This window comes from Fistularia commersonii, chromosome 2 (assembly GCF_037954325.1).
Source record: "Fistularia commersonii isolate RoL2024-O1a breed Wild chromosome 2, RoL_Fcom_v1.0, whole genome shotgun sequence".
Classification (NCBI taxonomy): domain Eukaryota; kingdom Metazoa; phylum Chordata; class Actinopteri; order Syngnathiformes; family Fistulariidae; genus Fistularia; species Fistularia commersonii.
In genome coordinates, this window is record NC_141285.1 from 25,705,687 (window position 1) to 25,720,227 (window position 14,541).

At 43.9% G+C, this 14,541-nt stretch overlaps 1 protein-coding gene across 1 annotated transcript in view; it reads left to right on the forward strand.

Moving 5' to 3' along the window:
* Positions 1-14,291, forward strand: part of LOC147236850 (uncharacterized) — a 49,873-nt gene extending 35,582 nt beyond the window's left edge. Inside the window, exon 3 of the mRNA XM_086163052.1 lies at positions 14,225-14,291. Within this exon, the coding sequence (XP_086019178.1) occupies positions 14,225-14,291 (67 nt within the window). The remainder of the gene's footprint in view (positions 1-14,224) is intronic.
* The last annotated feature ends 250 nt before the right edge of the window (positions 14,292-14,541 follow it).

Sequence of the window (14,541 nt, forward strand, 5' to 3'; positions counted from 1 at the left end):
ATCAAATGTGATTGTCAACTGGTGTGGTCTTCCCGACGTGATTTCTCAGCGGGAAAAAAGCAGGCTTGAAGGTATTCGAGGACGGAAACTGTCGATTCCAAACAGCGCGCGCAACTAAAGGTAAGCAGTTTCCTTTTCCAAAAACTGTGATTGGATATTATAAATTACTGGAATCAACGGATGACCGTAATCTGATACAGAGTAGAGCCTGGAATTGGGAAAAAACTAAAAACCGAAATTTGAAAATAAATCGGGAAAACAAGAGACGGAGAGGAACTAATCGATCAAAGTGGGGAGTCAGAGGGTTATTGTGTGGGATCCGAAGTAAAGTGAAGTTGAGGTTGAGAGAGAACCTCCGGAGGAGTCGAGGACTCCTGGAGAACGGTGATCAATCCATAACCAGTCGAGGTTAGGAAAACCTCTGAGACACTGTGAAAGAAGACAGTGGGAGCCGAAAACTCCACCTAGTGGATCAGCGGAACTGATCGCGCCGTGTGGATCGCTAGTGTTCAAAATACCGTTCCCATTATTTATTTTTATTTTTGTTTTGGAAACCAAAAAGAATTAAATAATATAGAAAATTTATGGTGGCTGAGTCTGAGACCAGTCGAGATTAAGGAAATCTCTGAGACACTGGCAATAAAGCGCAGTGGGGGTTTTACGACCCCACCTAACAGGGCAATCGGGAGTTATCACTCCGTGCTGACTGTTAGTGTTCAAAAAGCCAAAGAAAGACAAAAAACAATGGAATATTAGGAAGACAAAAAACAATAGAACATCAGAAAAAAAAGGGGGGGGGAAATAAGGGTTATAATATACGTATATTGAATTCTGTGTGTGAATGCTGTGCCGGATCGCTGAAGCAGCGGTGTCAGTGGAAACCTAACGGTGCAAACGTAAACTGGCAGCCTGTTGAAGTAGGCGTGAAAGTGCAGATTGCTGTGTGAATGACAAAGAAAACTGATCGTAAGATGGTGCTGGCGGAGGAGGGTAAAGGTGGTTCCCCCACCTTCGCCGATAGATGGAATATGATTGTAGAAACGCTCACGTCTGGGGTGTACACCACCACCCCCCAGATGATGACCGTAAAACTTAAACAATTTGAAAAACAAGAGAAAAAGCGAACTTATTGGCCAAAACCAGATTACACCGGACCTTTAACAAGAATGTTTAAGACACAGTTATTAAGCGGAAAAATGGAAATATCTTATTGTAAAGCCAGGTGGGAGGAAGAATGTAGCGTGCCTAAATGGAGGCGCAACACTGGGAAGTGGGCCAAGAAAGGTGATATTGTCTCAGAACGAGTAAGTATGTTATCACATATTGCAAACCTTGTGGCAAAAATGGAGGGACAAACAGAGGGCTGCACTAAAGCCGCAGCTGTCACCACCACCCCGACCGCATGTTCAGGAAAGGCAAAACATCAAACTCAGATGAGACGGCAACTCCACCCCAGCCTGCCTCCTCCTTACTCCACCCCCAGCGACTCCCCCGCAGCTCCCTCAACTAGTCTCCTCCCCATGTTTGAAATTACCGGGACAGTAAAGGGGAGGGGACAACTCCTCCCAACAGACGATGAAGACACTGATAATGAGGGGCCGGACGTGAAGAACAGAGCAAGAGAGATAGTCATGCCGTCTGCCCCTCCTTCAGAACCAAGTAGCACTACCCAAAAGGAGCAAGACGAAGTGAATGCAGGCCTGGACCAGACAACGAAAAACCGGACCGAAACGACGAGGCTCTCGACTGGGTGTATGTGAAGAGGTTCAAGAGCAGCTGGTGGACGCCAAGGTGGTACGGCCCCCTCAGAGTGCAACAGCGGACATCGCACAGCCTACAGGTAGAGGGCCATAAGACGTGGTTCCACCTCAACCACTGCGCCAAGGCAGTTCCCCCTCCTCGGAACATCGCGTTACCAGCAGAAGACTGGACCTCCAAGCAAAAGCAAAGACGAAGAATAAAGAGTCGAAAGGGGCGGTCGTAGACACACCTCCGGCTGTCTGAAGAAAAACACTTTTAGAAAAAAGTCGGTGAGGCACGTGTGCACCTCTGCACTCACTGCAACACGATCCTGACGCACAACACGAAGAAGGCACCTGACAGAGGACCAAACATACAGAAAGATCGCAAAGCTAAAACAATCACACAATTAAGAACACTAGAATGATGAAGTCTACACCCTGGCATACTGTACTAGGCCATTCTCAGGAGTTGTGGTGTGACAAAGTCACACCAAGAGAGGGATTGTCAGAATATTCCGTTATAATACCTTGTGTTTGCACGCATTTGTTGTATTTACTTATTTTTTGTAGTCCTTGTGTGACGTGGGGACGCTCACGTCAAGAGAGGGACTTGCAAAATCTCCTACGTCAAATTATAGAATCTCCAACCTCACATCATTATTTCGCTATCAATTGCAAAGACTGTAAAATGTAACTGTGAGACCCCATCATGTAAGGTGAAGGAATGCGCTACCCTGCTGTTCCAATGACACCCCCCGGGGATAATCGACTAGAGCCAGGGGTCGGAGGAAGTCATTATCAGGACTTCTTCCGAACCGCGACTTCGATCAAAGCACGGTTTTACACAACCCAGGTGCTCATATTCCAAGAGAGCGTAAACCAGGGGTCGGAGGAAGTTTATCAAAACTTCCTCCGACCAACAGCTCTGATCGAAGCGCAGTTTACGATGCCCGCACCCCAGATGGCCGCACTCCTAGAGAGCGTAAAACCGGGGGGGGGTCGGGGAAGCCATTGTCAGGACTCCCTCCGACCCTTTTGGCCAAAAGGTATAAAATGAGCCTGATCCTTTGGATCCAGAACTTCTTCATCTACACATTCGACTGGACGCGTCTCAGCGGGTGTCTAGAGGAGCCGAACGATCCTCGCGGGGTGACATTCATTCTGGCCCGGGATATCTCGTAAGTGTATTTTCCTGACTTTGAATAAACCATTCTTGCTTGATTAGTTCCTGGCCGTTGTGACGTTTTTCCCTGAATGATAATCTGAACACACCGGGACAACAAAGTCCGGTCCCGTGGCAGGAGCCACAAAAACGGACAAATGACAAACTGGATTTGGTTTATTATCGGAGCTTTAAGGGCCGGACAACCTTGAACATCAGTTTTGGGAGCTGGAAATCAGGAATGCCACTAAAGAAGACACAAATTTAAAGTGAAACACAGGATCCCTGAAAAACACACGAAACATAAATTAAAATATTTACAGATCTACAAAAAAATTAATTGTAAAATACAAAACAATTTCAGGTTTTTATACACTCAACAAATTTAAAGTCAAACAACAACACAGAATCCCTGAGACAAATGCAAAACAACAAAATATAAATTAAAAATATTAACTCTTCATTGCTATAAATAAATTATAAAATACAAGAACTTTTAATTATTTACAATTCAACTTTCCCTTTTTCAGTGACCCCTGAAAAACGCGCAAAAATATATAAATTAAAATGTGTAAAACGAAAAGAAAAAGATCAGCAGTCTCTGCTGAAGGTTGGCATTGAGTTACACCGAGTGCAAACGGAAACCAGGCCAGGCATATTGAACAATCACATGCGCCTTCAAGAGAAAAAAAGTGTATAAAACGGAGCTGCTCTCCACCAATCAGGAGCTTGCTTCTCTTGTTCATTCCAGAGTGCTGACTCATCAGAGCCGGTCCGTTCGCGAGCGACAATCAGTGCTTAGCACCGTCCCTGCAGACAGAGTGAGCCACACATGCTGCTCTATTGGAGTTCAACATGGAGAAAGAAACATCCTTCTGGTTCTTCTCGCTGCTTTTAGCGGCGCCTCAGTGTTTCTCCTTCACCGTCACGTCGCTGTACTTCAAGGAAGGAACGGAGCTGCGGCTGAATCCGTCCATCTCAGAGGAGATCTGGGCCATCACCTGGCAGCTGGACAGGAACCTGGTGTGCGAGTGGGTGAAAGACAAACTGGATTTGGTTTATTATCGGAGCTTTAAAGGCCGGACGACCTTGAACCTCAGTTCTGGGGAGCTGGAAATCCGGAATGCCTCTAAATACGACGCTGGGAACTTCACACTGGATCTCAACCACTGGGTTCTTCAAGATGTCTACAGGACCCAGATGATCGAGGAGGTATCGAAGCCCACGGTGAGCATCGATCCACCATCCTGTGGTCCTGAATCTGAGAAATGCACCTTGAGCTGCGACGGAAACACTGAGAATGTGGGACCTGTCAGCTACCTGTGGAGACTGGGAGATGATGAGTGGGATATTGAGAGCAAAGACATCACCGTCTACAACGGCAACATCATCCAGAAGGTTGAGAAGTTCTCCTGCAGGCTGAAGAACCCAGTCAGTCAGAAATGGAGCGACCCCTTGCAGAACCCTTTATTCCTTCCACCTGTATATTGGGTGATGGTGTTTGTGGTGTTGGTGGTTTTGTGTTTGGTTGTTTTCGCAATTTGGAAACGAAAATATTTCCACCAAAAAATCTGTACATGTTTGAGTGGAAGGACTGTGAGGGAAAATAGTCCTGAAGTAATCCAGATCAAAGTAGAACCGCCCAGTAACCCAGGCGAGACTGAACTGTTGAGACTTTGACCTCGTAGCACAGAGGAGACGACCTGTTTGGACCGCATGTCTCTCCTCAGGGAGAAGGACGCCTGTGTTTTGTAGACAAGGACAAAAAGAACAAAACAAGCAAAGCGGAGCTGGAGGGTTTTTTTTTTTGATTGTTTTAGTTCTAACACTGCTCAGGGAATGAGGAAGAAATCAAATAAGGAATTACCTGTGTGTGTTTTACCGTCAGGGTCTCACACCTGGGTTCAATTCGTAATCGGCGCCAGCTGCAGCAGCGGCCGCTAATCAAGATTCCTATAAAGGGCAGCGGCACGCTCTGCTTGGGGTCGGGGGATTGTGGTTGCCCAACAACCCTGACCACTGCGGGTCCCCACGGCCGGTCCTAGCTGTGGTTCCTTGACTTCCCCTTTGCCATGTTTTTCTCCAAGACGCCTGTCAGGACTGGGACCCCTGGTGGACCACTGGACCTTGACCCAGCCCCAGATCCTGCTTGGGGCCCTTCCTGCCGCCCTGCCTGCCAAGACCCAGCCTTGTGCGACTGTCTCGGGGCCTGGGAATTGCCAGTGACACCCTGCCTGCCTACCTGAGACACCCTGTCTACCTAAAAGCGCTTCAACCCTGATTTCAGCCTTGAAGGTGTGGTTCCCTGCCCGAGTCCGCCCTGCGGCCCGTGACATTTACTCTCTGTGTTTATCTGTCTATTGTTTTTCCAGAGTAAAAAAAATGTTTGCTAATGCATCCATGATCTTAAGTGTTTGATAGGTGTTGTTGGTGTTTGAAAGGCCACTTAGAAACAAAGAATTTCTTCCAGGGAATACAGACAGTAAAGCAGTTCAGGAGGTGTCGTCTCACATCTCGATCTTGTTTAGCAACTTTGAGATTTTGTGTTGTGAGTGCAGAGATCAGCCTGAATATTTTGTTCACTTGGAAATCTTTGTATTCTACTGATGTGTTCCTTGTGCACTGTTTGGGTTCCTTCAAGATCTGGGCAAATTGTTTAAGTTTATTTATATTTCTTCTTTCTACTATTACTGTTATGTTTACTTTGGCACAACAATTTCCTTCGGGATAAATAAAGTTGTTGCATAAGGGTGCTTCAGAGTTTACTAACAAAGTATCAGATCTTCACAGAAAGAACTCCACATGTTTCCCAGGATCGTCGATGTGTTGCCAGATTGGTCGTCTTTCGGCTTCTCTTGTCCAGGTCACTCCTGAGAGATTTTCGATCTCAATGAAGTTTTTACTGCTTAAATAAATACGATGAATTAAAAGATCTTTGTGGGTCTCCTGACGCGTTTCTTGTTCAGCAGATTTCTGTGTGACCCGGTTTGCGGTCCGGTTTCAGGAAGTGTTTTTGCTCATTGTCGGGATTATCTGGCAACACTGCTGTGGACCGAGGAGGATGACGTCATATGGCACCACCTCCTCGGGAGTTGTGCGCATGCGCCTGCCAGCACGCTTTCGCTCCACTGTTTAAATTTATTGTTTTATTCATCTCCATGTGCCCGTCCTTAAGGCAGGCGCTTTCAGTCCCCCCCCCCCCCCCCCAAGAAAAGACAAAAGCATTCTACATGTTTTGAAGCTGATGAGACACACAGGGGAGCGTTTGTGAGCGTCCAGGAAAGAGTGTTTTGTTTCCTCACCTGCCGTCACACACATGCAGTTCACACTATCACCGCTAGAGGGCGCTGTAGATTCAGTAACGGTGGGCCCGCCCCGTTCACGACGCTGTGACGTCACAAGACACTACGATCTATGTGGGTGGTTGTTTAAAACGGCTTTTTTCCTGCGTTATCTATGTATATTGTGGCATCCATGCCGTACTGCTGAGAGGAATGTTCAGAGTTTTGTAATTCCCCACTGGTTTGCGAATGTTTCTTGGATGATCGAGCATTGTAGGTTTTTGGACACAAGTGTTCTCATAAAAGAAGCGTTTGTTTACCAATGACTGGAAATTGTTGAACACGTCCGGTTGAACAATATGTCTGTGTGGGATGAGGTTTCCTGGTGTTCACCTGCAACTAGGGCAGGGGTGTCAAACATACGGGCCGTGGGCCGGAAGCCGCCCGCAATTGAGGTTCGATCAGGCCCGCAGGATAATTTGAAAGTGGAAAAAATGCATAAAAGACAAGGATTTAATTTATTTAATTAAATGCAATTCAAGAATGTGCCGCTCGGGGCGCACTATTTTGGTCAGAATAGAAGACAATGCGCCATCTGCTGTGTTGCGTTTAAGTTTGCAGCTTCTTTGTTTTCCATGTTTCGGAAGGAATTCACAAGTTTGCCTTGTTTGAATCGTCTTTTATTTTCTTCTTCACAGCTCCGGGAATCAACATCGGTTAGCCATGGGACATGTACAGTACAGAGTGAGGGAAAAATTCCCGCCAGCACCGCTATACCAAAAAAAGAACACTGACGTAGAAGTTAACGTCAAGTTAGCTGAACAGTCGCGAAAAACTAAAACAAGTCCCAAACCTTGTTGTAAAGTGCCATACATTTCCTGAGCGTAGATACAAATAAAACATATGTAAACTCAAATAAAACGAATGAGATCACCTATCTCAACATCCAAAAAAAAAAACTTTGGACATTTTAATTTCCAAAGAACCACTTTTTGAATTTTTTCTATTTTTACCTTTGTCATGGGTTTTGTCAAGATGTCTGCCAACATGTCCGCTGATGGACAATAGATAAGATTTATTTTACCCTCACTGAGTGCTTCACGAATGAAATGATATTTTACATCAATGTGTTTTGACCTTTGTCTGTTTACAGGATTCTTACTCAGTGCGATGGCCCCCCGATTGTCTCCGTAGATTGTTGTGCAACTGTACATTTTGTTGTCCATACCGTTTAACAGTTGAGACAGGTACATGTTTTCTTGTGCGGTGGTGGCTAGGCCGATGTATTCAGCCTCACATGTTGACAGAGCCACTGTGGGCTGTTTCCTTGACTTCCATGCAATGGCTGGGCCTTGTTTTGTTAAATTGAAACAGTAGCCTGTAGTGCTACGTCTGTCTTCTACAGATGATGCCCAGTCTGAATCACTGTAAGCTATCAGGTTCAAATCCTCCTTCTTTTTCTTGAAACTTAGTTCATAATCAGCTGTCCCCTTCAAATACCTCAGGACATGTTTTGCAGCTACTAAGTTTTCTACTTTTGGCATTGCCAGATTCTGTGATAGTTTGCTCACTATCCAGCTGATATCAGGTCTGGTGCAAGTCATGGCATGAATAAGACTGCCTACAATCTCACGATATTCTTTGGGGTCGACAGGTTCACTTTGCTCATTTTCAACAGCTACAGGGATGCCCTCTAATTTTTGCTCACTTGGAGTAGATCTTGCTTCACATTCTGACATTCCAAATCTCTCTAGCATTTTTAGGATGTACTTTGTCTGGTTCATTTTGATTTCATCCCCCTTTTGTTCAAATTGTATGCCCAAAAAATATGATAGTTTCCCCAGGCCTTTCATGTTGAACTTGAATTTCATGTTCTGTTTAAATGTGCTGAGTGCATCATTGCTGCTTGCGGCAATAATTAAATCATCTACCCAAATTATTACAATGATTGTGTCACCATTTTCCGTCTGTTTTCTGTACACACAGTGGTCAGAGAGATTGTTCACAAAGTTGTCCTGTTCTAAATGGTCATTTAGGAGTTCATACCAGTTTCTTCCTGATTGTTTCAGGCCATAAAGAGATTTCTTTAATCCATACACTAGTTTCTCTCCTGTTTCTGACATCATTTCAAACCCTCCTGGTTGTTCCAAGAAAATCTCCTCATGTATAGGAGCATGTAAATATGCCGTCTTAACATCCATCTGATGGACAATGAGGTTATTTTGTACGGCTATCTGCATTAGTGCCCGCACTGATGTAATGTTAGCTGTCGGTGCAAAAGTTTCATAGTAGTCTATGCCTTCTGTTTGATTGTAACCCTTCGCTACATATCTCGCCTTAAATATTTGTCCTCCTTCAGCATTTTCTTTAAGGGCAAATACCCATTTTCCTCCAATTACTTTTCTCCCTTCAGGTAAAGTTGTCAGTTCAAATGTGTCATCCTGTTTAAGCGAGTCAATCTCTTCCCTCATGGCACAATTCCACCCGGGTGCCAGTGGTGACTTCAGTGCTTCACTATAATTCTGTGGGACTCCGCACACAGTCCTGTAACAGTAATCAATAGTTGTATGGTTTTTATCATTGTTAATATAGTCCGTCTGATAATCCTCTAAATACCTTGGAACGACCCTTTTTCGTCTAGGATAGCGACTGGTTTGATTATATCTGGGTTTTATGTCTGACCTCGTCTCTTTTTCATTTTGGACATTTTCTGCTGTTTCTTCATCATGCGATACATCTGCGTTAGTACTCTCATCCTCATTCTGTATATGGTTGTCTGTTTTATTTTCACTTTGTGACACATCAATACTGGTTTCATCTGTAGATTCTGTGCCTTCATATCCCTGGATTTCTGTCTCATAATCATCAGTTTGTGTTTGTTGTTCAATTCTTCCCTTTTTGATAAATTTCACCAGTCTCTGTTTTGACACTTTTTCTGTAAGTGGATTATAGACCAGGTATGAAGGGCTTTTCTTACTGTATCCCACAAATATTCCTCTTTCACATCTGGGATCTAATTTCTTAGTGTCATGTTTGTATGCATAGCACTCAGTTCCGAATATCCACATTTTTGAGAGATTTGGCTTTCTCCCTGTTAACATGAAGTATGGGGTATTTTTGAGTCTGTCATTGTAACATCTATTTCGAATATGGGCAGCGGTCTGGACAGCATAAGGCCACAAAACCTTTGGTAATCCTTTTTCTATTAGCATACACCTTGCCATTTCAAAAAGGGTCCTCCATTGTCTTTCTGCTGTCCCATTTTGATGGGGAGAGTATGGGGATGATTCATGTCTTCTGCCTTTCTCCCTTAGAAGAGATTGAAATGCATTTCCTGTGTATTCAGTCCCGTTGTCTGACCTGATACATTTGACACGACCATACGCTGCGCTGTCAGCAAGGAACTTCTCTGTTGCTAATGTAGCTTCACTCTCGTATTTGAGAAAATATACAAATACTGCCCCTGAATAATCATCTGTGAATGAAATGACATACTTATTCCCTTCTTGACCAGCTGGTTCAATCGGGCCTGATAAGTCAGTGTGTACCATTTTTAGGAGTGCATCAGCTTTTGCATCAGCTTGCCTGTTTCTGCTATTTGTGAATTTTCCCTCTGTGCATACGTTACAGTCTACCTTGGTCTGACCTGTAATCTTCATACCCTCTACTAAGTTTGGTCATTTTAATACATCTTTTACATTGCAGTGTCCCATAATCTCATGCCATGTTTTGACATCACAAGTTAAGTTTACTTTATCCCTGGACATCATGTCATTTACTGTATCATCATAAAGTTGTTGATAATTTACCGTTCTTATGTAGTAGAGTCTGTCACATTCCTCAATGCTGAAAATGTTTCCTTCTTTGGTTATGAATCTGTTCTCTCCTTCTTTGAATATCACGCTGGCTCCATCAGCTGTGGCTGCCTTCACCGATATGAAGTCCTGAGGATATGATGGGATGAATAAGGCTCCCCTTAAGGTTACCAGGACAGGTTTTCCTTCAATGTCCTGGAGTAACACTTCTGCATCACCTCTTTTTAGTGCCACTTTGTTTCTTCTGGTCCCGTCTGCTAGCTCCATGTAATGTTTGTTTGGGTTGAAAAACTCATCAAATCTTGTGAATTTGTCTTCTTGTGTTATGATGTGTGATGTAGCGCCACAGTCTACCATCAGTCCATTTTTTCTGATATTTTCCGGAGGGACTTTTTGACTGACCTTGAATACAAAAGTTTGCTCATCTTCCTTATCTTTGTCTTGGACGTCTGTGTTTTGTTTGACCGAGTCTTCTTTGGGCTTGGATTTTCTTCTGCATGTCTCGTCGGTGTGGGTTGTGCTTCTGTGATAGCTGCACCATTTTGGCCCTGATTTTTGGTGACAAGCTTTTGCCATATGGCCACGGTTTCCACATCCATAGCAGATCACCGTTGACATGTCCACTTTCATTACATTGTCTGATTTGGTTTTGCTGTCAAACTTTTCAGTCTCTTCATAACTTCTTAGTTTACTCGTCATTTCTTCACTGCTCTGAGTTACGTGAATGACGAAGGGCTTGTACGGTTTTGGAAGCCCTTTCATAACCATAGCGATCATCAGCTCATCACTTATCACCTGTTTTGTGTTTCTCAGAGCGGTGACTGCCTTTTCTGCTCTGATAATGTAATCTGTTATTGTTTCGTCGGGTTCCTTCTTGAGTGAGCATAGTTCGCTGTACAGGGAAATAATTCTGGGCTTCCCCTGGCTGGCGTAATGATCCCGTAATATTTTCAAAGCTTTTCGACCGTCATCTGAGGCTTCCCTCATTACCAATGATAGACTTTTATCATCGAGGAACTGGATAAGCTCAGCGTAGCATTCTGCATTTTTATCTGGGTCGGGCTCAACAGTTGAAAGTATTGTCTCTTTCAGACCTTCGAGTTGCATGTGTCCCAGAAACTTTACTTCCCAAAGCTCGTAGTTGTTTTCGACTCCATCGAAAACCAAACGTTGCCATCTTCCTCCTTTTGTTCATAGCCTGGGCCCATAACCTGTTGCGTTTAAGTTTGCAGCTTCTTCGTTTTCCATGTTTCGGAAGGAATTCACAAGTTTGCCTTGTTTGAATCGTCTTTTAATTTCTTCTTCACAGCTCCGGGCATCAACATCGGTTAGCCATGGGACATGTACAGTACAGAGTGAGGGAAAAAATTCCCGCCAGCACCGCTATACCAAAAAAAGAACACTGACGTAGAAGTTAACGTCAAGTTAGCTGAACAGTCGCGAAAAACTAAAACAAGTCCCAAACCCTGTCGTAAAGTGCCATACATTTCCTGAGAGTAGATACAAATACAACATATGTATACTAGAATGTAAACTCAAATAAAACTAATGAGATCACCTATCTCAACAGAAGCCGAACGATCCTCGCGGGGTGACATTCATTCTGGCCCGGGATAATCGTAAGTGTATTTTCCTGACTTTGAATAAACCATTCTTGCTTGATTAGTTCCTGGCCGTTGTGACGTTTTTCCCTGAATGATAATCTGAACACACCGGGACAACAAAGTCCGGTCCCGTGGCAGGAGCCACAAAAACGGACAAATCCGTCCATCTCAGAGGAGATCTGGACCATCACCTGGAAGCTGGACAGGAACCTGGTGTGCGAGTGGGTGAAAGACAAAGTGGATGTGGTTTATTATCGGAGCTTTAAGGGCCGGACAACCTTGAACATCAGTTCTGGGGAGCTGGGAATCAGGAATGCCACTAAAGAAGACACAAATTTAAAGTGAAACATAGGATCCCCGAAAAACACACGAAATATAAATTAAAATATTTACAGATCTACAAAAAATAAACTGTAAAATACAAAACAATTTTAGCTTTTTATACACTCAACAAATTTAAAGTCAAACAACAACACAGAATCCCTGAAACAAATGCAAAACAACAAAATATAAATTAAAAATATTAACTCTTCAGTGCTATAAATAAATTATAAAATACAAGAACTTTTAATCATTTACAATTCAACTTTCCCTTTTTCAGTGACCCCTGAAAAACACGCAAAAAAAATAAATAAATTAAAACGAAAAGAAAAAGATCAGTCTCTACTGAAGGTTGGCATTGAGTTAGACCAGTTGCAATCAGAAACCACGCCAGGCATATTGAACAATCACATGCGGCTTCAAGAGAAAAAAAAATTCTAGAAGGAAGCTGCGCTCTACCAGTTAGGAGTTTCTACTACTGACGTCAGACAGTGTGTCATGCATTTATACAGTGTCGCACCCGCCTTTCCGCGTTAGTCAGACATGCGGTTCTCCTCGAGTTCGACATGGAGAAAGAAACATCCTTCTGGTTCTTCTCGCTGCTTTTTTTTTTAACTTTTTTTTAATTTTTTTTACCAAGTTTTGCGTCTTTGTTTTTTCCCAAATCGTCAGGAAGATCTGGTAACGTGATCGGGGGTTCAGGACAGACAGTAAAAATCGAAGCCAAAATCTAATCCGCAATTTGGATTTTGAAAACGGTTTAAGGTTTGGTTTTCTCCGAGTTGAGCAGAACCTCGGTGTTCCTGAAGCCAACATGGAGAAAGAAACATCCTTCTGGATCTTCTCGCTGCTTTTAGCGGCGCCTCAGTGTTTCTCCTTCACCGTCACGTCGCTGTACTTCAAGGAAGGAGCGGAGCTGCGGCTGAATCCGTCCATCTCAGAGGAGATCTGGGACATTGGATGGTTGATGGACGGGAATCCAGTTTGCGAGTGGGTGAAAGACAAACTGGATGTGGTTTATTATTCAAGGTTTAAAGGCAGGACGACCTTACACACCAGAACCGCGGAGCTGGAAATCAGGAATGCCACTAAAGAAGACGCTGGGATCTTCACACTGGAGTTCAACCGCTGGGTTCTTCAGGATCAATACAGGGTCCAGATGATCGAGGAGGTACCGAAGCCCACGGTGAGCATCGATCCACCATCCTGTGGTCCTAAATCTGAGAAATGCACCTTGAGCTGCGACGGAAACACTGAGAATGTGGGACCTGTCAGCTACCTGTGGAGACTGGGAGATGATCAACTGGAGAATGATACAAAAGTCATCACCGTCTCCAACGGCAACATCATCCAGAAGGCTGAGAAGTTCTCCTGCAGGCTGAAGAACCCAGTCAGTCAGAAATGGAGCGACCCCTTGCAGAACCCTTTATTCCTTCCACCTCCATCACCTTCACTTTGGGTCGTGGTGGGCTTGGTGTTGGTGGTTTTGTGTTTGGTTGCTTTCGCAATTTGGAAACGCAAATATATCCACCAAAGGATCAGTACATTTTTGAGAGGAAGAAGTGTGAGGGAAAATAGTCCTGAAGTAATCCAGATGGAAGGAGAACCGCTCAGTAACCCAGCCGAGACTCCGCACAGCTCTCTGAGACCTGCAGAGACTTGACTTTTTTGACCTCGTAGCAAAGAGGAGAAAATGAAGCAGGATCGATGCTTGCCATCCTTGTTATGTGACTTTTTGACAAGCAAAAAGTATTGTTTTCAAAAACTTCAAGCGCAGCTTTACGTAGGGGGCGATACATGAAGAGTTTTGTTTTTGTTAGCCTGTCTCTTTTATTTCACCATGTTGTTCCATCTGTTCCTTGTTTTAAAACTATGAAAGTTTTCTTTAATGTGAAAGAGGTTAAAGTTGGACTGAGATGGTTTGGATGTGGACGGAGGAGGCATGGTGAAGATCTGCGTGGAAGGACGATGGATGGAGGGAAAGGACAGGAGGTGACTGGGTTTGTGAACCAAAGGTCAGGAAGAAAAAATGTCACAGAATTTACCTTTTTTTTTTTCCTTTTTTTTTCCACAGAACCCTGTTGTTGCAGATTTAGTCGTCCAAACTGTACTCTTTGTTTCCATTTGTTCAAAAAGCTTTGTTAGCGCGTTCATGGCAGGTTCTAGTTTGTTTGGCAAGTTTGATTTTTCTACATTTTTTTTTTTTGTGTGTAAATGACCTGCATTTAACACAGAATGTCACTAACAAGGAGGAGCCTCCTTTGACCCTTGTTCACTTTGTTTTTCTGGTTTCCTGCAGGGCCAAGATGGTCGAGGAGATACCAAAGACCACGGTGAAGTTTGGCTCCAACATCCTGTGGTCCTGAAACCGAAACCTGCACCTTGGGCCGCGACAGAAACAGGAAAGAACAGAGCGACACGTGGACTTTGTACGCAAATAAAGGTCTGTGTGTGTGTGTGTGTGTGTGTGTATGTATGTGTTGCGTCTGAACTTTTTGTTCATGTGTAGTTGTTGTAGAACCTCAGTGTTTGAACGTCCCTAATCCTGACCAAATCAGCCAACAAACTGAGTTTTCGAGAAAAAAAAGATTTGAACCGTCTTGTGAACAAGCCTCA